At 38.5% G+C, this 26902-nt stretch overlaps 1 protein-coding gene across 1 annotated transcript in view; it reads left to right on the top strand.

The window, feature by feature from the left end:
- SLC49A4 (solute carrier family 49 member 4) overlaps window positions 1–26300 on the top strand; it is an 86037-nt gene extending 59737 nt beyond the window's left edge. Inside the window, exons 8-9 of the mRNA XM_030330541.1 lie at window positions 9632–9814; window positions 17428–26300. Of these exons, the coding sequence (XP_030186401.1) occupies window positions 9632–9814; window positions 17428–17543 (299 nt within the window). The 3' untranslated portion in view covers window positions 17544–26300. The remainder of the gene's footprint in view (window positions 1–9631; window positions 9815–17427) is intronic.
- Window positions 26301–26902: the final 602 nt, after the last annotated feature.

Raw genomic sequence — 26902 nt, 5'->3', positions numbered from 1 at the left:
AGCATAGACTCGTGCCTTATAAATTCTGACACCCAACTCCCAACCCACTACCTAGCTCTAGATCCTGACTAATGAGTGAATGAGTGAGTGAGTGAATTAAGTGTACATTACCTCCATTTTTTTTAAGTTTATTTATTTATTTTGAGAGAGTGGGGGAGGGGCAGAGATAGAGAATCCCAAGTAGGCTCCATACTGTCACTGTGGAGCCCCATGTGGGGCTCGATATCACACTTATCATGACCTGAGCCAGAATCAAGAGTTGGACCCTTAACCTACTGAGCCAACCAGGCACCCCACCTGCATTTTGAATCTCAGTAGATATGACTTATTGCAAATAATAGCAACTGTGGCCACTCTTTGTTATTCAGCACTAGCTGCAGAAAGGCAAAAGGGCACATTTTAGTGGAACAATGGAGAATTTGAATAAATCTGTCACAGATACTCTTACTGCCTTTGTAAAAATCTGACCTAATTCCTTCTAAGTAAAAGAGGTTTCATGAAAGGGAACTTACTACAAAATCTAATTATAGACACATCTAGACCTTTAGACTGATATTTAAAGCCAGTAATGGCAAATTCGTATTTTTTACCAGAGTCATTATTCTATTTTTAATGTGGAAAATATCTAGTCTTTTTACCATTTCCAGTAAATTTAGTATTCCTTTTGTTACTTTTAAATAACAGAGGACTCTACATGAAAAGTGTGAAAATATATGCATTGATTGTAATTACTGACTTAATAAATTAAAAGCTAGTTAATTTTGTTTAAGCCATGTTTAAAAGTGCTGTTACTGCTAAAACCTTCTGTTGCAATATTTTGTGGTCCACTGATCTTGATACTATTGTTGCCATCTCTATAGAAGAAAAACTGAATCATTCCATTCTATCTAAAGGTGCACTTTTTTTTTTTAATGTTTATTTCTTTATGTTGTGAGAGAGAGAGCAATCGAAAGGTGGGGAAGAGGCAGAGAGAAAAGGAGAAAGACAATCCCAAGCAGGCTCCACACTGTCAGCGCAGAGCTTGACGTGGGGCTCAATCTCAGAACCCTGGGATCACGACCTGAGCCAAAATCAAGAGTTGGTGGCTTAACTGACTGAGCCACCGAGGTGCCCCATAAAAGTGCACCATTTTGATACGTGTACTTGCATATATACATCCCCTTGGAAGCTATCAGCAGTATGCTTTTATTTCCTTAAGGAGACTCAGTATTTATAATTGTGTTATATGTTTATTAATTGAAGTATCTTCAACAGGGCAAATAAATAAATTCATGACTAGATAATGTGAGTTTCAAAATCTTGAAGCTTATTGTATATACAAAGTTATGAAAATGCATTTCACCTTATCTGAAAAGTAGACATCTAGCCCCGTTTGCCACAACTCACACAGTCATTTTTCACTGAACAGATAAATGCTTTGAAAACAGCATTTTGAAAAATGTTAGCACTTTGGTGTTGAGTTTACTGAAACAATATAATTTGAGTTTTAGCAGAAGTGGCCTTGGGAGGTTCTTTATCTAATTCAAGTTACTGGAAGGCCTCACTGGCGAAGTCAGACATAGATAGTGAGTGGGGAGTAAGGGGGAAAGATAAGCTAGACACGAGCCCCTTGACAATGATAGGTGACTACAAGCTGACTTCAAGTGGTATTTGAAGAAAGAAAATATACTCGGTTGTATTGAAAGGCATGTGACATGTATAGGCTAGAGAGTGATCCTCTTGATATATTTTCATGTATCTTGCTTTTATTAGGATAATTATGTCCCACTTTAACAGCATGCAAAGAAATAAAAACATACATTTACCCCAAAATGGAGGGGAAATGAGAAAACTCAGAAAGGGATGATGAGCATGATTATAATATGCACACTTTTAAGGAAATTAGGGATTTTAAGGAAAGGTAGGTAAGTGACTTAATTATTCTTTCCAACTTTATGAACTAGAAGTGACTGTTACTCATGTTCATGACTCTGTGATCAAGAAGGAAAAAACAGAAGGTGGATTAAAGGAAGAAAATGGATTTGTGAAAAATCTTAAATGTAAGAGCCATGATATGCTGATAGGACCTATTGAGCAAGATACTATAATGTTTATCCATGGAGATTTTCAAGAAGAGAAATGAGTCTGTAAACAGACTCTGTTTCTGAAAGATAGAGGGCTTGACCAGGTGATCAGTGTTCCGTGATGCAACTGTGCATTGCCTTCTATAGAACCATAAGTAGTTCTTTGGGAACTTAAAAGTTACTGATAAACCTATACCTGTACTACCTGATATAGTACAACCAATCTCTACCCTGGGCCCACTATTTCAAAGGGTTATTAGTTGTGCTTCATTTCTGCAAGATAACTACTTTGCCTTCCACCGTAAGAGACTCTAAACATAACTGTCAGCCTTTATAGGACTAACCTATGCCAACAAAGAGGCTAAACAAGGGACACAAATAAAATAATAACATAAATAAAGTCATTGCTATTAATGAATATTGCAGCAAAATATGCCCTATACTTTTTTGAAACCACGGTTTCATATACTGCATGTTTTAATCAGTGGCAGATCATGAAGGCCACAACAATCATTTTTAGGAAGAAATTCTGAGGCTGAGAAGAGAGGCACAGCTCAACAATATAGAAATGTTATATCAGTGTGTGTGTACATATGTATGTGTGTATCCCGTATATTCAACACACCTAAAACCCATGAACAAACATATTGTGAATGTTTACTGTTTCTCTTTACACATGTGTCTTTATTTCCTGAAGGAGTATTTTCAAATGTAATATCAAGGTTAATTTAGATTGTAGAAATATTTTTAATAAAGGTTTAATCTAATAATTCCCAGGTAGCTTTCCTAACTTTATCATAAAATAAAATTTAGTCAGTATGCATAATCATAAAATTTATCCAATAAAGTATATTAATAAGCCAACTCTTTAGGGAAATTTCTTGATTCTAATCTTTAAAACTTTTCATGATAAAAATTTATTGTACTTATTTTATAATCTTATTTCTTATTTATAGTACTTCCTAATAAAACTGGAAAGAAATTCTGTATTATTCATATCTACTGAGAAGCACCTATGAAAGTTTTAGTTTTAGTTAGGCTCTCTACCTAAATTTATTTGTTATTGATCTGCTTAAATGAACCTCAGTTATCATCTGGTATAACTTATCATTCAATAAGTGAGTCTCTTCGCTTACAATCCAGAGATATGCCCATCTCACTGCAACTGGAATCCCGCCTGGATGAGGAAGCCATTCCCTGTCCCATTGTTTATCAGCTCTGGGTCCTGGGAAATTCTTCCTCCTATGGAGAGAGCTGATTTGGAGCAACACAGCCCACAGGGCAAGTCAGCTCCCTCGCTCTTCCACTGACACCCTCAAAACATTGTACCTGTCTTGTCTGTCCTTAGCCTTAATCTAAGCATCCACCAGTTCTCACAAGCTGCCCTCAACAAACATGGATTCCCAGCACTGACCACCACAATCAGTCTCTTCTAAACCTACCATACTTTGTCAGGGTTTTCCTTAAAACCTATTGCTAATAGATTTCAGCCCACTTTTCCTGCTGTACTCAGCACCTGATATTGGGGGCTATTGCTTCTCATGGTTAGACATAGCTTTTTTTTTTTTTTTTAAGAAAAAAGAATGAAGTATAATTATTTTCTTCACACTGTGCATATAAATGGCTACTAAGCCAATAGCTGTCGATCATATTCCTTTAGGTTAGGAGTCATTTGAGGATACAGTGTGTCCTATTTATTGTTCCAACATAGTGGCTTACAAAAAATAGGTGCCTGATAAATGGTTTTGTAAAAAGGCTTATGTTTTCCCTATTAAATACCTAAACAATAATTTTTGAACCTATTTTACATGTATCATGATTAAGGTTCATCTTCTTTGTAACTTTTTGGGTTTTTTATTTTGTCATCTAGCTTATTTATGTTCAGTCACTTCGAGCTTTTAGTGCTGAACACAGATTGGAGAAGCATGCTTTTTGTGTGAATACGATTGAATAAAAGAAATACCAAGTCTTGTTTGGGGTTTTGGGGGTTTTTGTTTTGTTTTGTTTTTCAGTCTGACACAGTGGCTTCATGCTAGATTCCGTACACCTTAATTATATTATTTTTAGCAAAGCTAATTTACATTGTTTCCAAACAAGTCATTTTGACTTCCAGAACCTTCGTCACTTCATCTGTAAAATGCTTTACCTGCTTCAAAGGGTCGATAAGGTGATCAAATATAACGTATTTGAAAACAGCTTTAAAAATGCCTTAAAAATTATGTAAACCCAAGATTGAAAATTGTTTTGTTATTAATGATATCTTAAGAATCTCATTAAATGGTTGGGGCACCTGGGTGGCTTAGTCAGTTAAGCATCCGACTTCGGCTCAGGTCATAATCTTACCGTTCGTGACTTCAAACCCCACGTCGGGCTCTGTGCTGACAGCTCAGAGCCTGGAGCTTACTTCGGATTCTGTGTCTTCCTCTCTCTCTCTGCCCCTCCCCTGCTCGCACTCTATCTCTCTCTCTCAAAAATAAATAAACATAATAATAATGAAAAAAAGAATCTCATTAAATGTTGAATGGGAATAGTTCTTACCTGAAATTTTGTGATTTATTTTATGACACCTACGGTTTGAGTGTTTGGGTTACTAAAAATGTATTTATACGTAGTTTTATGTCCCTAAGGTTAACTGACTTGGTTTGCCATTGGGAGCGGGAGTGGGGGAGGTAGTAGTTTCAGGGTTATGATCCAGTTTGTGTTCTTGAAATACATCCATTGTAACTGTATTCTGTGTTGCACAGGACTTTGTTTTTTGCAGTTTGAATTGTGGGCCTGTGAAATTTTATTAACTTCTTTGAAAAAACTCTGCATCAGCATTGTATTTGTTCTGCCAAATTACCTTGACTTTTTAATTGAAAGGCAGTTTATTATAATTTTAGTATCATAAAAAGTCATAGAAATACTTAACAATTATGTAGTTTGAGCCCTCTCTGACAAGCAGGAAATTATCTTGTCTGCCTGACTTTTCGTAGATGACATTCACCCACTGGATCAGACAAACCAGTGTATAAAGATACTGTATCAGACTCTAAACTAAAAACTCAAATGAAAGTCAAATTCAAATCAGCTTCTACTTTGTGCATGTCCCAGAGCACTGGGGAGTATATGAATTCAGTCCTGACACAGCTACTTTTCCCCACTTTGATTATGAATGATCTTAATTTAACCCTTTCTTATGTAAACTATTTTGATCCTTTATGCAATAACAAGTGATTTCAGCACATCCATCCAGTGTAAAACAACCTCTTGGTCATCATTTTTGTATAATAGAAGAAGCAAACCCCAAGAGTGAGAGAATTAAATGAAAATACTTGCTTTTTCTTTAATTTTTTAATGTTTATTTTATTTTTGAGAAGGAGAGAGAGCGTGAGCGGGGGAGGGGCAGAGAGAGAGGGAGACACAGAATCGGAAGCAGGCTCCAAGCTCTGAGCTGTCAGCACAGAGACTGACACAGGGCTCGAACTTAGGAACCGTGAGGTTATGACCTGAGCTGAAGTTGGATGCTTAGCCGACTGAGCCACCAGGCACCTTGAAAATACTTGGCTTTTTGATTACTGGCCTCTGAAGTTATATTATACATCTCAGCTCGTCTATCCTACATGTAATAGGAATTCTTATAAAATGAAGTGAGAATATTTGTGTCAAGGATCCTACACAAGGGCTGAGTTACGTGGCTCCCTGGTGTAGACATTAGGTCTAGGGGTCTTGCCACTCAGTGATAGCCATTTCTGAATCAGTGAGCTAAGAAACTTACATGGGGGGGGCAGGTTGGATCAGCTGCTATTTCGTTAGTTTACAATACAGTTTTTTTTTTTTTAATGTTTGTTTATTTTTGAGACAGAGACAGAGCATGAATGGGGGAGGGGCAGAGAGAGAGGGAGACACAGAATCGGAAGCAGGCTCCAGGCTCTGAGCCACCAGCCCAGAGCCTGACGCGGGGCTCGAACTCACAAACCGTGAGATCGTGACCTGAGCTGAAGTCGGATGCTCAACCGACTGAGCCACCCAGGCGCCCCCAGTTCTTTTGTTTTTAAATAGCTAAGATACGCACAAAGTAAATAATTCAAATTCAAATAATAGGAAAAAGGTATAAAATGAAAAATGTCTACCCTCCTGTGGCCTCCAGTTTTTCTCTTTAGAGGCAACCCTGTATGTCAGTTTCTTAGGTATTTGCCCAGAGAATTCTATAAATTTACAAACAGCAGTGCGTGTGTTCTTTTTAAAAAAATAACACTCTTCACCTTTTTCACTTACGTACCTTAGATATCATTAATATCAGTATAGACAGAGTTACTTCCATTTTTAATAGTTGCATAATACACCTTTGATGTTTGATACATTTTTAAACAACCAACCCCCTATCTGTGGACACTTAGCTTATTTAATAATCTTTTTGTACTACAAACAATATTGCAATGAGTGTTCTTTATAATCTTGTACCTGCATAGCTATAGAATAAATACCTAGAAGTGGAATTGTTGGGTGAAAGAGTAACTACATTATTTATTTTGAAAAGCATTTTCAAATTACCATCAGAAGATGAACTATTTACAGTTCTATCAACAATGTTTAATTATAATAGAAGTCTAATATTTCCAGTGATGAAGATTTCCTCTTCCCTTTCCAGAATTCAGATACCTAGGAAACCAAAATCATAAGATTCTTAATGAACATGAAATGAAACCAAGGGAGTTGGATGATCTTGAGTTTTCAGATGGGGTCCCCTGCTTCACCAAGCTCTGCTTCTCTGAGAAATTCTGTGTGTGTGTGTGTGTGTGTGTGTGTGTGTGTGTGTGTGTCTCATTTTTTTTTTTTTTTACCATGCTTGATAAAAATCGATAAAACCAAACCTCTCTTTTCAAGACTTCATACTGATAGTCCTCTTTTTGTATATCCTTATCATTACATTATCATTCTTTCTTTCTTTTACAACATGCAATTGTTCTGTTATATACATATTGTGGTAATTTTTCATTTTCACTTGCCTGATTACAAACTACATGTAAGGGTATATTTCAGACATAAAAATGTCAAAAGGATTATTTCCAAACGTGTTTCCTAGAAACAGCTGATTCTATTAGTAGTTTGTGAATCTTTAGAAGTAGCACTTCCTGGTTCTTAAGAGATTGATTCTTCCTGGCATTTATTTCAATATTCTCTTATTTTGAACTCTTAGACTCATCTGTGTTTGGGTCGATAGCCATCTCTGCTCTGATTACCACTGACTGGCTGATAAATTATTATAGAGTGTTTTGTAGATAGAATATGCTATAAAAGCTACCGATGACATTCCATCCCTACATTTCCAAATGTCCCACTAATGAGTCACATGAAAAGGGGAATGTGTTGATTTGTTTATGTAATATGTGTCTAGCAAATATATAGTGAGCATGAGGGGTTTTGTTTTTTTTTGTTTTTTTTTTTTAATTTTTTTTTTTTCAACGTTTATTCATTTTTGGGACAGAGAGAGACAGAGCATGAACGGGGGAGGGGCAGAGAGAGAGGGAGACACAGAATCGGAAACAGGCTCCAGGCTCTGAGCCATCAGCCCAGAGCCTGACGTGGGGCTCGAACTCACGGACCGCGAGATCGTGACCTGGCTGAAGTCGGACGCTTAACCGACTGCGCCACCCAGGCGCCCCTGAGGGGTTTTGTTTTTAAGAATCTTGAGGGGCGCCTGGGTGGCTCAGTTGGTTAGGCGGCCAACTTCGGCTCAGGTCATGATCTCACAGTCCGTGAGTTCGAGCCCCGTGTCGGGCTCTGTGCTGACAGCTCAGAGACTGGAGCCTGCTTTAGATTCTGTGTCTGCCTCTCTCTCTGACCCTCCCTCGTTCATGCTCTGTCTCTCTCTGTCTCAAAAATAAATAAACATTAAAAAAATTAAAAAAAAAAGAATCTTGAAAGTTATTTCATATTTTAAGTGGTATTTATTTTAACTATCAGATGCTTCCCGTTTAATTCTGTGAATAATTTGGTCACTGCTTTAGCCAGTAGTATGTTCTTTGTTCACAGTCATCCTTTTGTTCTCTCTTTTCATATGTGTCTCCTAGTCAAAGAAAATCAGTATAATCACCAGCTACTTGTGTTATTAGAATGACTAAATATTTTATAATCCTGAAAGGCTAGTGTAATTAGAGGAGGAAATGGAAGTTGAGGTTCCTATACAGAAATTTTTTTTCCAGGGCATCTGGGTGGCTCAGTTGGTTAGATGTCTGACTCTTAATCTCAACTCAGGTCACAGTCTCTCAGGCTGTAGGATCAAGCCCCACATTGGGCTCTGTGCTAACATCGTGGAGCCTGCTTGGGTTCTCTCCCCGTCTCTCTGCCCCTCCCCTGCTGGCACACTCCTTCTCTCAAAATAAATAAATAAATATTTTCAAAAAATTTTTCCTTAACAAATATTCAAAATATTTTCCCAGAAAAAATAAAATATTTTCCCCAAAGTTCCCCTCTACTTGCTGGATGGGATGCTGCCCAGTTATGAATCATTTAATAAAGCCAATTAGATCTTCAGAATTCTTAAAATAAAATGTATTTTCCTGCTAACCTTAGGCTTAGAATGAATTCTACTCATTATTATCTGTGGGTATGATATACTTACTAGTCTAAAAGGGATGTGTTCTATAGGATATCATTTTTACCCCATTGGTTCTTTTTTCACCTTCAAATTTAAAATAATGAACATTTGTAGCTATGAAAAAATTCCTTGGAGTGAGGTGCATTTCCCTAGACATTTTTCTAAGAATAAGAATAATGCCCTTATTCAAAGATCAAAGATTTCACTACAGAATAGGGTTAATGGGCTTTTTATTGCTAACCTGGGATCCTAACCACTCTTTATTATACATTTCTGGGTGAAATTTTTTTTCTATCTTCCTAAAAAGTTACATATTTTTAATTTTTTCTCTAAATTTTTATTTAAATTCTGGTTAACATATAGAAAGTTATGTATTTTTTAAAAACTGTTGACATAAAATTCAAAATTCCAAAAACACAAAATTCCAAAACTGGACTAGTTATATTTTTAGCATTTCTCTGGGAGTTACATACTAAATATTTTTATTTTGTATTTGAAGATGATTACTAACCAGTCCTTTTAAATATGTAATTTTTAGGAACACTTAATGTTTCTTACATTTATTCTTAGATTTTAAGTTTTCTTTAAAATTATAGAATGAGTTTAGATTTCAAATTAAGTTGCTGTATTTTATCTAAACCTCTGTCTGCCAGGAGTGTGACTGAGGGAGAAGAACCCTTTTAATTATATATTATAGTGGTGAAATGATTATAGTGGTGAAATCACTTCTGTGCTTTGAAGTAATCCAAACCAAAATGATAAAGCAAATCCTGATGGTCATCTGGCAACAAAACCTTCTCCTATCTACTCCACAAAACCTGAGCAAAGAGCTGACAGATATGTGATGCTTTGTCAAACTTTATCAACTACCATTGAAAAGATATGAAATGCCAGAGCTGATACTTCTGAAAGAGAATACCCAGAAGATCTATCTGATATGACTCACTGTTGCTACCATGAAACTAAAATGTTTGTGTTTTCATTTTAGTGACATTATATGCCTCCTGCATTCTCCTGGGAGTGTTCTTGAATAGCAGTATACCTATATTTTTTGAGCTTTTTGTGGAGACTGTCTACCCAGTTCCAGAAGGAATTACTTGTGGAGTTGTCACTTTTTTAAGTAATATGTTCATGGGAGTACTTTTATTTTTTCTCACATTTTATCACACAGGTAAGAAGTTTGACTTTTTATTTACTATCTAAATGTGTTACGAGAGAGGTTTGTGGCACAGGTGTATAGGGAATTTATATGGAGAATTCTCACCAAAGCAAATTACTTTGACAAAGCTTTCAGGTGCCTAAAAAAAAGATCCTCCGTTTTGTTTTTCTTGAAATGCATCCTAGACTAATGTAATGCACCCTCACTCCCTAGAGTTTCTGGTTTAATTAACCTGGACTGGGGCCCTGTATTTATATTTTTAAAAATCCACCAAGTGATTCTAATATACTGGTTCTTGTTGAGAACCACTGGTATATTGCTTTTTAAAAGATACTTAGAATCTACTGTCTTAACATAAGGTACAAGTTAAAGTCAGAGGTAGATTTGTAGTGTCAATCCTTAGAGATGAATGAGAGGTCACCCAAGGAGTGGGTAGAATATAAGGAACAGCACTCTCCAGTGAAACTTTTTAGGAGGCTGGCAGTGTTCTTTACTGTCCAGTACAGTACCACTAGCCACACTCAGCTAGTACAAGTAAGGGATTGGACTTTTTACCATTTTATTTTAATTAATGTAAGTTGAAATTTAAATAGCTACACATAGCTAGTGGCTAGTGAATTGGTCAGCACAGGTATAGAGTGAAAAGAAGGTTGAAATGAGAACCCAGGGGGTACGCCTTTGAAGAAAAGGGAGGCCCTTACAAGAGAGGAAGGGATGGGGTCCTGAACTCAAGTGGAGGAGTTAGACTTGGACAAAAGGAGTTAGGAGAGGAAGCAGTGCGGGCAGCCACAGAGGCAGACACGCTTCCCAGGGCGATTGTTGAAGGAGCTCCTTCTTGATGGCACCAGCTTCTGCTTAGAAGCCAGTTGTCTGTCAAGAGCTGGTGGGAAGATAGTGGAGACAGGGCTTAAGGAGAGAATGGAACATTAAAATAACCTTGGAGGGATGGGAGGAGACACTGCAGGGACAGCTGGAAAGATTGCTGGGCACACTGAAGGCAGACCACCTGAGGTTGGGATCCATGGGTTTGTAGTGACTCCATTTTGCACAGCTGTTTGGTTTTCTCTGATACTCATTCTTCTCTGTCCGAAATCTGTCTTGCTGTTTTGAAACATTTGAGCATAATTATCTAGTATTTTTTTCTTGCATGTTAAGGATTTATACTTGTGATTCTTGAATGTAAATTTTTATTAATTTCTACTAGGCTTGTATCCTATTTTATTTCCTCATCATAAGCAATCTGTTATTACTACCTTTTTTTCCTCATTGCTTTTCTCTTAACTGCTCATCAAATACCAGTAAATTTGGATAATTTTTACATGGAAGAATCTAATTTTAAGATTCAAATGTAACACATGCTCTAAAGTGTGACAATCCAAGAGGCCTAATATTTTATAGGAAACTTCCTGACAGTCTTATAATTGAAATAATAGCCACAATAACCACCTTGACTGGAAAATACATTTTTGAAACTTTCAAAGCTGATGAAACAGAATCTGGCCTGGGTTTTAGACAACTTTTAACATAACATTTTCACCTAACAGCAAAAAGCATCCAAATGATATGTTAATTTCTTAGTATATATGATTAACAACAAACTAGATCATTTCCACCAATCAGTAATGCAGGCGAAGTAGGTTTTAACTTTCCTAAACTTGATGTGAGGTCAGTTTCTCTTATGAAGGAGAGAGAGATTGATGAAGCCAGACTCCTGTTGACAGTCCTCTTGAAAACATGTGTTTCCATTAGGGAAAATGCCATCAGGAGGTGTTAGAATAAGGTCTTTCCCTCCAATGTGTTTTCTAAACAGAACAAACAATTCCAAATAGAATAAACAATTATTACACATCAGCTTTAATCCACTTCAGTTTGTCACAGTTGAAATTAAGAGGCTTAATGCCTCTCTTTTTGCATGGTAAAGTATGAGAGATGGCTATGTTGCCCCTTCAGGTGATAGAAACAATTTTCCAGCCCATGGACACAGCTCTGCTAAGTGGTCCCTGCAGCCTGGTAGAGCGTGTTTTTTTCTGTCTGATGGGAATAAGTTTTGTCCTCCCAGTATATAAAAACGACAACAGTAGAAGCCCGATAATGTTATCCTCCAGAAACCTCTTGCATGTGGTCTCTAAAACATAACACACATTTATTCATCAGTTTAAGGCAGAGACTAACTACCCTTACACTGACTATGGAAGAGCCCAGTGTACCCCTGACCATCTTGCTTGGCCAGTAGAGAGTCTGTGTCACTCTGCTGGTCCAGCTGCAGCTTTCAACTTGTTCAACAGAGACTGGAGTCTGGCGCAAGGGTACTAGAACTGACATCAGTTGGCGTTCACTCCCCATTTTGCAGATTCCTAGTGACCAGGTACAAGCAGATGTTTTTGTTTCTTTGGCATAGGTGGCAGAAGAAACACTTAGCAACGTTTCTGCTAATTCCTGTCTCATTGATGTAATCAAGGATTTATCTAGCTGGGGGAAAAACTTCCCTCTTTTTGCTTGGTTTCTGGTCACATGTTTGTATACATCTCTTGTGTGGGTGTTAAAGGTTTCTGCCTAATCTCCATGATTATTATGAAAAATGAAACTTTAATTATTAATTTTAATCCGGCAAGATGATTTTCAGGAAAAAAGAAAATCTCAGTTCATTTTGATATTTTAGAGAGTTAATGAGAAGGTATGTGTGAAAGAGCCCTAGGCCAGGGCATTACTGGCACTCACCAAATGTTTGTTTTGTTTCCTTCTAGATAATTTGCTGTTTGCTGGTAATAATTTAAATATCTAGGCTTCTTTTTTTTTTTTTTTAAGTTTATTTTTAAAAAAAATTTTTTTTTCAACGTTTATTTTTGGGACAGAGAGAGACAGAGCATGAACGGGCGAGGGGCAGAGAGAGAGGGAGACACAGAATCGGAAACAGGCTCCAGGCTCTGAGCCATCAGCCCAGAGCCCGACGCGGGGCTCGAACTCACGGACCGCGAGATCGTGACCTGGCTGAAGTCGGACGCTTAACCGACTGCGCCACCCAGGCGCCCCTTTTTTTTAAGTTTATTTTGAGAGAGAGAGAGAGAGAGAGAGAGAGAGTGAGCGAGCAGGTTGGGGGTGAGAAAGAGAGAGAGAGACTGAGCCATTCAGGCGCCCCTAGGCTTCTGTTTTCTAGGGGTGCCTGGATGGCGCAGTCGGTTAAGCATCTGACTTGGTTTTGGCTCAGGTCACGATCTCATGGTCCGTAAGTTTCAGTCCCGCGTGGGGCTCTGCGCTAATAGCGCACTGCTTGGGATTCTGTTTCCCTCTCTCTCTCTGCCCCTCCCTGCTCATTCTCTCTCCCTCTCTCAAAAATAAACATTAAAAAAAAATGCCTTTTACATGTTTATTTGTTAGTGTGTGTAATAAACGCATACAAATATGCCCACATCTCTCTAAGGCTAAGGTTACTAGAACCATGAAGACCTTGTTGAGGCTCTTTCATGTATGACTAGTTGATCTCGCCCCAAAAGTCCTGTAGCAGGAGTTCACATGCCTCACAACTGAGGTTTGAGGATACATACATTACAAGTCTGAAGATTCTGCAAAGTTATCTCCTAAAAATAACTTTCAGTTCCCCAGCCAGTACCCCAAACATTTCATAGGATGAATGGAAGTCCCTTCCATTACAGCCAGCATTCAAATGCCATCATTCAGTCACGTTAAAACTTGAAAAACTCACCCAGAAGTTAGTTACATGTCAGGACTCAATTCCGTCAGTTATGTGATTGGAAGGCCTGTATTTTAATCATCATGAAGATCTCTGGTTTCGTAGTTCACTCCTTGAAGAAGTACTAAACTTTCTGACTAGCATTTTATTTCCCCACAACGTGCTACTTAGTGGGTGACTGTGTCAGATATAATTTTCCAGGGCTATACAGACTAGCCCCAAAATGACCACATTAGAATGGCTTGCCAAACAAGAAAGCCTCCACTGGTGATTTGTTTGCAGATCATGGCCATTGCCATCATTGACGATGGATGTCATACCAGTTTCTATGCCAGTGGCACTGGCTTCGTTGGAGCTCTGGGCCACAGGGTCTCCCATGTCCTGTTTTTATTCTATTTGGGGGTACCTGGAACAGTGTCAGAAGTTTTTTAGAGTTTTTCTGTCTTGGGGTTTTCAAGGTCACTTTCAAAAAAAAAAGAAAAGAAAAGAAAAAAAAGAAGCCAAAAACTGTTACTTTCTCCCTAATATAAGCATATTTATAAAACTGAGTTGCTTCGTATAATGTTTGCCTTGAGAATCTCAGTGAGTTATTTCAGACAGTGCAATGAAGCTTTATTCTAATAACGTCAATTTGACAAAATCAGTCTGAGGGTGCTCTTAGGTTCTTTATATGCTTTGAAATATATTCTTATGTTCTACTTGATAGTTTGTAGCTTGTTCTGAAGTTTGTATTGTTTGCTATTTTTTGTTGCTGTTGTTCTAGAAGCTTTGCAGCAGGTTTTGGCTAAATGAACTAAACGTTTTTACCTCTGGCCTTTCATTTTTGAAGTAGCTGACCACATGAATCTGAGGCTGCATTGTGGCTCAAAAGATTCAGGAGCCTGGCTGAGGGGGAGGCATTGACTGGTAGTTACCAGAATAGGTTCACCAGGTATGGACTAGTCAGGAGTAATTTTATATGTAGGGAGTAATTATACAACATTATGGTTAGATCCTATTGGATACTTAGTGTGGAGTGAAGACAGCAGGGCATTATACCATGAGATCATGATGTCAGCTGGCTCTTCTTGAGGGTGAATAGAGGCAGTTTTGTCAAATCATCATAATTCTGGTTAAATCCCCAAAGAAAGTAGAAGGTTGGTTCCGGAGGGTGGTATCTGGGAACAGACAAGTACTCAAAGGTGATAGAAAACAAAAGCATAACATCATTAAAGGGAAAGATGAGATGAAGAGTATAAGAGTGCTTCTAGAACAAAAAAAGGAAGAGGATGAGCGAAATCCTAATTAGATAATCCCAGAAGAACATCACCATTTGGTGCAGAGCCCACTTCACTGAGTAAAACATAGCATAGCACCTGTCTAAACTGTAAAACTGGCAGACAGTACTCAGGATGCAGTATATATAATAAATGATAGACAACCAGCAAAAATAGAGAGAGAGGCAAACTGTGTAGAATGCATTCGTACTTTCTCTAGTGAAAGGCCGAAAGAAGGAATATTAGAAAGCTGTGTTCCTTTTAAAAAGGTGTCAAGTTTAAGAACGTTTCAATGAATCAGGATTCTCTTGGTTCAATTATGTCATATGACACCAGGCTCAGAAAGGACAGCAGGTGACTTTGCTACTGGAAGGTCATGTTAAACTTTTAAGCAAGCCATTTCCTGCTTATTAGAGCACCTAAGCTGTGGTTCATGTGAACGGTTTTCAGTGGGAAAATATATAGATGCATACCTTTTTGCTTTCTGAAATGGCAAGTAATTTCAAAGAACACTTGTAGTTGGTTGAGCCAAGTGAACTTAACTAAAAGGTGGACTTAACTTTTCAGAGGAAGGCACAGTAGTAAAAACCAACTGTAAACCATAACACTAAACAGCAGTTATGAGGCATTTTTATAGATTTCATCTGAACCCAGGGAGAAGGAATAATTTACAACTCTGATGAAATAAAAGGTCTGCTTTCGCAATATTCGATAAATTTCTAGGTTTGAGGAAAGCAAGGACAAGTTGGTTGTTGCTATATGTGTGTTACTCTAGCTCCCCATAAAATACAGTCTCTTAAGATTTAGAAAATGTCATTGTTGTAGACTACTTTGTCAAGTACCATACTTTTTTTTAGCTGTTGCTTAAAAGTCAGAATGTTCACTTAAAAAAAATTTTTTTTTAATGTTTATTTTTGAGAGACAGAGACAGACAGCATGAGCGGGAGAGGGGCAGAGAGAGAGAGGGAGACCCAGAATATGAAGCAGGCTCCAGGCTCTGAGCTCAAACTCGCAAGCCGTAAGGTCATGACCTGAGCAGAAGTCGGAACCGACTGAGCCACCCAGGCGTCCCCAGAATGTTCACTTTTAATATAAACAGTATGCTGTTCTATTTTACTGCTTTTTCTCTTATTTTTTTTTAACTGCTTCTTTTTGCCTGTTAAAATTATCATCAGAAATCCAGAAGCTACATGGTTAATATAAAAGCTGAAAATGCTGGTGTGTCATTTCAGGGGATATTGGAATAAAGACAAGATTCCAGGGGTCACAGCCTTCCTGGGTGTTTAGATTATACTCAATCCAAGTAAAGCACAGAAACAGCTTTGCATAGAAATACCATTGAAATATATGTCTTTGTTGTATGCTATAGAATAGCATGTCTGACTTTTAAAATGTAAAAATTGAGAGGTGGGGAGCCTGCTTTTGTAAGCATATTACAGAAAAAAAAGTATTTCAGCACCTTTTCTTACCACTTGGTTTTCTGATTTCCATTCCTGAGCATAAATTGCTCTTTTAGCCATATGAATTATGGATTGATTGAAAGCAGCAGTGTAGAAATCTTTAGGATGATTTTTGAAGATTAAGGCAGTATTAGTATTCTGTAGAAGTACAAAAGGAAAATATAAACCTATAGCAGTGCCCAAAGGAAAAAAATGTACCAGGGAGCTTTTTCCCTTCATTTGTTGTTGTTGTTGTTGTTGTTGTTGTTTTCATTGAAATTGCTAAATAGATATTAAACTAGGGAAGTTATCCCCACCACCACCAACCCAGCCTCTTCATGCCAGGGAGCCACTCACTTGTGCTCCCAGAGCCTCAGGATTGCCTGCCAAGGAGGGTTGGGTAGAAGGAAGCCAAATGGATGCACAGCTCAAGGGCCACGGGAGCTGGAGGAGGCAGCCATGGGCAGCCACAGCGAGTGGGTGTGTCTTGTTAGCACAAGGCTGGGACTGGCCTGTAGGCAAGCCCTGAATTCACGAGCGAGCATTTTTGAAGAAGGATGTTCTTGATACCATTAAAGCAAGTAATGGCAGACTCACCTGTTTAGAGGATTCCTGTAGGTTTTCAGATAATGGGCATCATTTATGCTGGTAGGGGGGAGAAAAGAACAGAAAGAAACAAACCAAAATATTCACAGTAGTTTTTCTGAGGGTAGAATTAGGATTAATTTGTTAGATTTTACTTTATTTTTTTCATACATTTTCTAACCTGTTTTACAATCATTACTACTTGCTGAGAACTAGATTTTTCTGTCCAAGGAAATCTAAAAAAGTTATCTCAAAATTCAGGTCATTTTCTTATCTTTAACCCATCAGATATTTCTAAACAGAGATGAGAGTGATAGTGATAGCATTAAAAAATAGCAAACGAACATTTAAAGGTGATTGATTATTTTTTCTTTGAAGAAATGGATTTTTTTTTTTTGCCACAAGGTCAAGGTGAGTTAAACTGATGAAAAGTTATTAATAATATTGATTTAAAATGTTCCACATGAAAGCGGTATAATACATCATATGTATCACCCAGACTCCAGATCGCCGTTTATTGAACACTGGTTTCCAGTCCTTCCATGATGCATTTAGTGTAACTGCTTTGGAATAATGCACAGCGATTGCTCCCGGCATACAGGTGCCGTTCTGCTGGTGATGTGTGAATGCTTACAACTGTGTGTTTTTGTCTTACAGAGTTGTCTTGGTTCAACTGGTGCCTTCCCGGGTCGTGTTTGCTCAGTCTCCTCCTCATTCTGTGCTTCAGGGAATCCTATGACAGACTCTATCTTGATGTGGTTGTCTCAGTTTAATAGCACAGACTTGAAGGAGTTTGAAAAGGGACTGCAAATCATACGGCATACTGCACATTTGCTTGGAGTTGCACACCTAACAGGAAAAAAAAAGGAGAAGAGAGAAGCTTCACTCAGAGGTTTTGTCAGGTTACAGATGATCATATTCATTTCATGACTACTAGGTAACAATAATGTGGGACTTGAGTGATAATAGGGGGCTTAAAGACTCTAAATGGCATACCCGTGCCTGGTTCTGGGGTTGGAAGTGTGGATATTTTACACATAAAGCACTACCTAAATAATGCCCTCTATGTTCTGTGCCAGTGCTAAACTACTGATTGATTAATTGTAATTATGGGAAGAAATAAAGGGTATCTATCACATACCTTACCGAAGTCACATATCAGAATAGGAAGAAATGCCACTAACTTCTAAAGAAGTTTAAACCCTATATCAGATTTTAATTATAAAATAGCCAACAGGTATATCAATGATAAAATTTAGCCACGTGTACACTACATTTTTTCTAATAAAGCCATTTCTTATATGACTCCTTATTTTTAATTAGGTCGGAAACCTTTGGCCATCTTTATTATGGTGAGCAAGTGCTTCCCAGTGACTTCAGAGCACATATTTGTGTCTCGATCTCAACTTATCCTTGTTTCTGTGAAATACAGTTTCATCTACTAGGCTCTTAAATAATTATATTAAAGGTGACTAAATGTTTAATATAGTCGCATTAAGTATTGTATGAAAAATGTAATTCCGTTCTGATTTAGCACTTTGTTAAAAGTGAAATGACAAATCACATAGAACATTCTGTGTCTTCAGCCTATATATATGCATATGTACATGGTGGCGTGGGATGTAAAGTCCAGCACCAGCTATTATTTCCTAGGGTTGCATTTTACTAAATGGTCCTTGTTTGAAAATAACAATTTATAACCTTGAAATCTTCAAATCTGTTGAGTTATATCTGAATTACATTCTTGTGTTTCAATTCAGGTTGTTTCAATTCAGTTCTATATGGAGTCAGTACATTTGAGAGGACGATATTTTGCCAGTACCTGTTTTCTTTGTATGGAGGATAGCTTTTAAAAAAATGACAGTTACTCATTGGACAGCTCTCAGACATATATTTCACTGTGACATAAAATATGCTCCGGTGGGATTATGCTGTTACCACTGTTCACATTTACATAATTCCCCTTACCCAAGGAAACCAAACGTTTTCTCAAAAAGACAAAAACAGTACTTTCTTTGCCTTCATTATTCTCAGCTTCCTTCCACCCCCTCTTTTTCTCTTCAGTTGAAATTTACATCTTCCTTGTCAGCCAAATTTGTATTTTATTTGTCTTTTTCTGGACAGAGCACAAGCCAGCTCCTTCCACTAGCCATGGGGACAAAATGCAGTTAGAGAGAGCTAGTCAGCCCTCAGTTCTGCTCCTCTCTACACATGTACACACACCGTCACACACAGTCCCAAATGCCCCTCCTCTCCCCTCTTGGTAATTTGAAGGCTGTGTGTTAACTCACCTCAATCTCAGAGGAGGACCTAAGCTTTCTTCTAAGATCCTAAATTGTGCTCCTTGAAAAGTATGAAAACCCTCCCCTTCAGCATCTGTCTTCAGTCACCTTTAAATCAACCCCTTTATAACCATCCTGCTAACTTAGCATCGAGAATGGAAGGAACTAAGGAACTTGCTAAAGAGAAGAAAACTTGTGAAGGCTGGGCTTACTTCCAATTAACCCTGTCATTCTTAAATAAAAAGAAAGCAGATTTCCTGAAGATGATTGAAAGCCAACCACTAGAGATAGGAGTAGTCCGTGAGCCAGTGCTAAAATAACCACCACCCCTTCCTGTATAGACAGAAGACAGAAAGGAGAGGGAAGAACTATGAAGTATTTGGTTGTAGTCAGAACCACTGACTACAACCGCTGTTTGAGGACTGCTCTATGAAATTTTGCTATAATTAAGACGTGATACAAAATATTTTAATTATAGCTAACTCTACTTCTAATACAAAGTAAAGAAAAATATTAAAAATATTACCTAAATGACTATTTAGTTGAAAGACATCCCAAGTGAGTAGTGATCAAAAATTCCTACGTTGTACCAGACACCAGCCATTGTCTTAGCATACGTGAGGTGAGATGGTCCTTCCAGCTCATTCATATCTGGCAGATGCTTGTTCTGATCACAAACTGCCATGTTTTAAGTGATCAAAATTTCATATACCAAACCTGATATAACCAAAGGGCTTTGGAGGGTGGGGGAAGAAGATTACACAGTATTTCCTGAATGTTTCAAGTCATATTTTTTTTTCACTTTGTGTGATTATTTCTAGCATGCATAAAAATAGACCAGCTGTTGTCTCTGTACTTTCTAAACAAATACTGCAGATTTGTAATGATATTTTATAATGAAAGAAGTCTTAACACTCCACTAAGCCAAGCCCTCATTTTAGAATTTATAGAAACCATCCCAGAAAGGTCAAGGGTCTTGCCGAAGGTCACAATTCTAGATAGTGACAAAAGTAGAATCAACTAAAACCCACACTGACTCCCAAAGCAATGTTTTTCCCTACCTCACAAAACATCAGCTTAATTTGGACTTTTTGGGGGTGTTCATGAGCACCCCTCCATGTTCATACACAGTGGGACTTAAGAGCAAATCATCATTATGGAGTGTGGAAAGTACAGGGGTCCAATTGAGGTGACTGTTTTTTAAGTAAGATCATTCTGTTTTCTTCACCCTGTTGGTGCTCTAAGTCTTAGCTTGCAGGAACATAATATAAAAAGATTCTGATGAATAATTCAATCCTCATAAACCAAGTCAACAGCATTAATTGGTAAGGACATGTTATAGTGTAAGTTCCCTGTGGCTTATCAATGAATACTTCACAGTTTATGGGAAGAAACATTTTTTAATATGGTCCATGGTGGAGGCATAGGAGCAAGATAATTACACACACAAATGCATTTCACTGGAGGATGGAGCTAATAAAATAACAAGAGGGAATCGAGTACAAGTATAATTTTGTATATTTAAGCATATATGGCTTAAGGGCCAAGCTTTATCATAGATCATATATTTATGCTTAATTATTGAGAATGTTTACAGCTTGTTTTTATGAAGCCCTTCTAATGAGGGATTCAAGCTAAGAGATTTTAAATCGAAGAGATTAAATTCCCATCTACTTTACATTAGGTTTTTTTACTATTATTTTTACTAAAATCTAGGCATTCGTCTTGCTGCTTGCATAAGTAGAAGCTCATTTCAAACTCAAGATCAAATACAAATGCACAGTAAATTTACTTTAAATTAATGTTAAAAATCACATTAATTCCACACTTGTGCCTGAGATAATAAGTACAGGAATTACTATGATTATACCATCTTATGTAATAAGTGCAAAAGCTGTGATAAGAAGAAAGTGCCATATTAAAAAAGAAACATACAAAAAACTATGAGGGTATTTGACTAGGCGTGTTTTGTAGTTAGCGGAACAATAGAAATCCACTTTAATTTGGAATTATACAGAAAGGGACAAATTAAAGTTTATTTCCATACTATCAAACAGTTCGTCAGTCTGTTAGGAAAATATAAGCAATGCTCCAGAGGCAGGTGGTGTTGGACCACCCTAGAAGAACAAAAGCTGACCGAGAGATTTTGGGGTGTTCTTTTAACAGCATCCATTGGGTACTTTGTGCTCAATGGAGGTAGTTGTGTGCTCAGTAAGCAGACACCTTCGCTACCCTAAGCAGGCATGTCCTTTCAGGTGTCTGAGACTCTCCTAGGTGTCTGCTTCCTCAAACTGACTTCCTGGCACAGGCTTCCCCCTGAACTCCACCCTAAGCTCTGAGGCAAAAGCGTGGTCTCATTCTTGAATACTTCTAAGGCCACGCAGCTGGGCTTCCCTTTCCTGAGCAGGACACTAGCATGACTAAATCCAGAAAGATTTAACAGTTCTCCCACAGCAAGTCTGATAAGTTAGAATATTCCCTGAAATGGGAATGACAAAGGTCTCTAACAAGCTTTTCTAGTCATTATTTGCTGCATTTTAGAATATGGGCTGATTAAACTGCCTTCTGTAGTCTTTCTGTTGTGCCTTGGAACCTGGAAGACCTCTATTATAATAGCTTTCCATCTCAACCCACACTCAGAAAGTGAGAGCAAAAGGTTACCCCACCCTAGCTGTTCTTTCATTCAACAAGGGAGAATTACCTTAAAAAAAAAAAAAAAAACAAAAAACTAAAACTAAACAAACAAACAAAAAAAGCAAATACAAAAGGAAAGCGTGGAATTCATTTTAGCTTGATAAAATGAGAGAAACACAACAAACCATTTTAGCTCTAACCCCACATCACAGTGCTCTCAGGGTTCTCTCCTGGCTCTTCTAGTCTGCAAGGGAGGCTTCTACAGTCATGACCAGAATGTCAAGAATGACTTGGAGACACTTTTAATTTACCTAAATGGTAAAAAGTGAAATGTCTGCTTAGTACAACTTAATTTAGACTTTTTCTAATTCAGATTGATTTTCTTCTCATTAACCCAAGATGAATCATGGAATCAAGGAGATGATCTAATCCAACTACCTCATTTTACAGATTAACAGAGAACCTTTCAGGTTCAATGCCACAGGCAGGTTTTAGCAGGTAAACTGAGTCCTAGACCAGCATTCTTTCCATAAGCGATCAATGTGGTAACCAGAAACAAATTTTTTAAGTAAAATTTCTTCCATTTCTTTTAATTTTTTGAAAATTAAACACGAAGTGCATGAATGCTTATCCATTATAAAATACCCAGTACAGAAATACAGAGCGAAGTCTACCTCCGTACAAACGTGCTGACTCCATTCCCCTTTTCCAAAGTATTCCTTATGAATCCTTTCAGAAATTTTTCTATGCATTTGCATACATATGTATAGATACTTAGAGGGAACTTAAAATCAAGTTGTTTAGGGAACTGTTTCTTAGACCATGTTGGCTTTAACTTTCTTGGGCAGAAGCAGGAGTTTCTGAGATCCTTATTTCTCTCCCAGGTGAGTCTCTATCAAATGTAGGAGTGGTTAGTAGAGACATTCCACAGACCTGGTTGTGTACCATCAAGCTCTATCACATCCTGAAGCGTAAAGATGAATTCCAACATGCAATATTCTGTTTTTTCTTATTGGAAATAGAGTTTCTGTTTTTATGTCACCAACTAAGGCCCATGTACTGTGAGAGAAGAGAGTGAATGACCCACACCAAAACCCAAATAGATTTTCTTGACAGGGCTTCCTCGTCTCAGCAGAGGCACAAATACTGTAGAAGGTGGAGTCAAGAGAATAAACTATGTGATTCCATTTTTTTAAACAATGGCTAGTGAAGATTCTGTTAATCCTTACTATTTTCCTGGCCACCTTCCTTAGCTATCCTATCTTTCAAGCTAGCTACCCATAAAACGGATTAATTGTAGTAGGACAAGAGCATAGGTTGGCTTGGTCACCTCCTCTTCTTTTCCTGCCCGTCTTCCCATCCAGCTTTCCCCTTTCTGGTTGTATCTTCTTATGTATTCCTGACTCTGCTTGAAAGCAAGCTGTGTGAAACCCAGATATTCTGAGTTGCCAGCTTTAGAGAGGAGAGCTGGCCAGTTTCTTCATGTACTAGACTGGAGAGACCCAGGAGCCCCCGTATCCCAGGCCTGGCGTCTTCAGCTATTTGATCTGGAGCAAGTCACTTCATTTCTTATTTACCACATCTCTGAAGTGAAGGAGTGAACAAGGATGTTCCCTAAGGTCTCTTCCAGTTCAAAAAACTCAGGTCCATTCTTACTTAAGTAGTAGGAAATGATTAAGCACATGCAGTCTCTAAAACTGCAGAGCTTTCCAGCACCTTCATGTTTCCCTGTGTGCAGTGGCCCTCCTACTGTGAACACATGGACGATTCCACTGCACATTTGACAAGAAGAAATGGCTTTTTCATTGTCTGTGGTAGGAGACAAGCTACAGGTACTGTTTATTTCCCCAAAGGACTTCGTATATGAAATGCAGGGTGTATTAAATTTATCAAACCCAATAAGAGAAAATCTGCCATTTGATGTTGAGATAGCATTCTGGGAGCCAGCTCAGAGTACTGCATTTGTTCCCTGGAGTCAGGCCAAACCAGGAAACCCATCCCTTGGCTTGCTGTGATTCATCGTGAGTCAGTAATGGGTTTACACCTGTAGAAATCAAACTGTCAGATCAGATGCGAAAGCCCATCCTCAAACTTGTATTTTGAGAGTCATGGCCCCAAAAGAATTGCAAGTTGCTTTCCATGTCATCTCTACCTGGCCACATTCTGTCAGTAGAGCGCTGTGCGGATATTTTACTGAATGAGAGCAGGGGCGTAGCATGCCAACGTCTGACCTGTGTGCAGGTGTTAGTAAATAAGGCTTCACTGAGATTCTAATGTGAGCACAGCTGTCAGAGAGAGAAATGAACCAAAAAAAGAGATGAGGCTGGGAGTCTGGAGGCCTGGGTCTCAGCCTCTGTCTCCAGGGCAGCTGCTGGGCACCCTTGGGGCCTTGGGCAAATCACCTGTTCTCTGTGAACTTCAGCTTCCACACCTCTACATTAAGAGGGTCAGAGTAGATGTTTCTTTTGGCCGAAAAGTTTTATACACCTATTGGTCACACACCACAGAAAGTAGAAAACAACATGAGTGCAATACCTATCCATCAGTACTTCCAATTATACATTATCGTTTCAAATAAATGAGGAACTATTATAAGGCAGTGATGTGTTATAGGTGTCAGGAAATGAGAGAAGCTCTCGGGCTGTCAACATACCTGTGTATTCCTTCATTCATCCTTTTATTCATTCTGTGTACAGAGTAATTGCATGTGTGAAATGTGTGCCTGTGAAAGAGAATCAGAAAAAACAAAAGATATTTCTATCCTTCAGGACCTTTTAGATATGTTTTTAAAAACAAAAACAAATGCTCTTCTGAGCTAACAATTAAAAGAAATAATGACAGTTTCCCAAATCCTGAATTATGTCCAGCAGGAACCTAAATATCTTTCTCATACCATCGTTAACCACAACTGATTTCAAGGAAAAGATATTTTGTTCTATTGAAATTTTCATCGTAGACAGAGCCTATATCCGTGTGGGAGCATAGAATCAATTCTGGCATGAGGACTCCCAAACCATTACTCCCATCATTACAGGGCTGGGGGGTTACTAGTCCTTCAGGAAGTTGGGAAGGTTGTTGGCACCTGCACCTTCCTCCGAAGACAAATCGAACAACTGTGTGCACACTAAGATACACCTGTTCACAAGGCCTTGCGAGTCTCCTTTGAATTTTAACAACAAAGACTAAACACCAAAGAAGGATTTGTAATGAGAGAGCTTGGGATTTCGGCCTGTCAACTAGATAAAGGGCTATTCTGGGGACTAGAGACTTTGTGGGAGCCCTTCAGGTCTCTCCACCTGCGAGTGAACCCAAGCACACTTGATGCATCGCTAGCAAAGTCCTGGTCCCCAAAGACTTCGCAGAAATCCAAAGATGCTAAAAAGGTCAGGGTTTAGTTCTGTAGATGATTTTATTTATTGCAGATGTCCCCAGTGTCAAACGTATCTCTTTCTCCACCAGGAATATATCATTTTGGAGGCTTGTGAAAATTAAACTTCAGGAAAATTCTGCTTCCCTCCCACTAAACTGCATCCACGTGTCCCAAACAAAATTGCTTTCTTGACCTACACACACAGCTACCTATTTCTGTTTAGATCTGTGACTCAGAGAAAGTGACCGGAAGAAGTCATGAGAGGTGATGGCTCCCATTTCACCTGCCATAGGCAGGACAGGGTCAGTCCAGTGGAATTCAGCTAAGATCGAAGGGGTGTGTTGGGGTGGTCTCTTTCTTCTTAGTTCTTTCCTGAACTCACTCATTCACATTGTATTGCTCTTCCCAGTGAGTAAGTTAGTGCTGAGAAATCGTTTTAGTAAGTGACGTAGATGTCTCCGATGGGGTGGTCCCTCTCCTCCATAATCCTCCTGCCCTTTCAGCTCATGCCCTAGAATCCTTGCTCCATGTCCCAAGGAAATGCATTACCCTTTTTCTTTTCAGGGCAAAAACATCGATTGATGTCTTAGCCCTGCCACCTCACCCTCTTTTATCTAAGAATAGAGAAGCCTTTCCATATTTGTTGTCTTTTTCACTGAAGCTTAGTATAGACCCCCAGGCAGGACAACTCCATACTACATTCTGTCGCCTGTAATTGTCCTTCCCCTGAACTGGGGGAAAGGTTATTCTAATGAACCAGCTGCTGAGTCTTTTCCTATTTGGTCTTTTATCAATATTGCTCTACCAGTAAATTCTTTGTTAGCTAGGTCCTGGAATTTATTTCATGGTTTTTTTTAACTTTAATTTTTTTTCCTACAAAATTGCTTCTTTTATCTTAGAGCCGACTATGATCTTTCTCTTCTGCGTACTTTATAATACAATTTGAACATAATGGAACATTCTAAAATAGTCAGGCAGGGATTTCATCATAGCCAATATTAAATGCCAGGAGAGGCAGGTCATATTAAAAGAGAAAAAAGAAAAAAGATCTAGGATGGAGGAGGCTGGGTCTCATCATTCAACTGGTATATTTTGGGCTCCTGCTGCATGCTGAGCCCTGGGCTAGGCACTGAGGATGCAGAAACAAGTAAGATATTGTGCTGGGCCTCACATTCATTTTCTGATGAGTCCATTCATAAAAACTGTGTAATTCAAAGCTAGCAAGCCCCCCCACCCCCCACCCCGCAAAAGGCTGCTGGAAGGTTTGTAGCTTTTTATTTTTTACTTTATTTATTTTGAGGCTGTGAGAGCATGAGCAGAGGAAGGACAGAGAGAGAGGGAGAGAGAAAGAATCCCAAGCAGGCTCCATCTGGAGTGCAGAGCCCGATGCAGGGCTTGAACTCATGATCAGTGAGATCATAACCTGAGCCGAACACAAGACTGAGCCACACAGGCGCCCCCTGTGGCTTATTTCTACAATTATCTGTGGGATCTTTCTATTTGGAAGAACATGTTCTAAATCCTGTTTTCTTGGGCCATTAAAAATCCAGGCGTATCCCTAATCAATGTATGGCTATGTAACCTTCTTAGTATAAAATACTCTGGGACAGCTTTTGAAGGGAAAGGCAGAGAAATCTGTTTTGATGACTTGAAAAGGGGGGAAAGGTTTTAGGGAACGCTTCCAAAGACTTCCGATCTGTTAGTGCTCATTCAGACATGGGATTGGGCAAAGGGATGAGCCTTCTAGCAAGGAGGAGACAAGGCCATGTAAGGAGGCCCAGGAGACCTCTGTGGAAGAGTTAGTGAGACATAAGCCAGGCCTATAGGAATTTGTTAACATATCTGC

The sequence above is a fragment of the Lynx canadensis genome, chromosome C2, assembly GCF_007474595.2.
Source record: "Lynx canadensis isolate LIC74 chromosome C2, mLynCan4.pri.v2, whole genome shotgun sequence".
NCBI classification, from domain to species: Eukaryota; Metazoa; Chordata; class Mammalia; order Carnivora; family Felidae; genus Lynx; species Lynx canadensis.
This window is presented reverse-complemented; position numbering and strand designations above follow the sequence as displayed.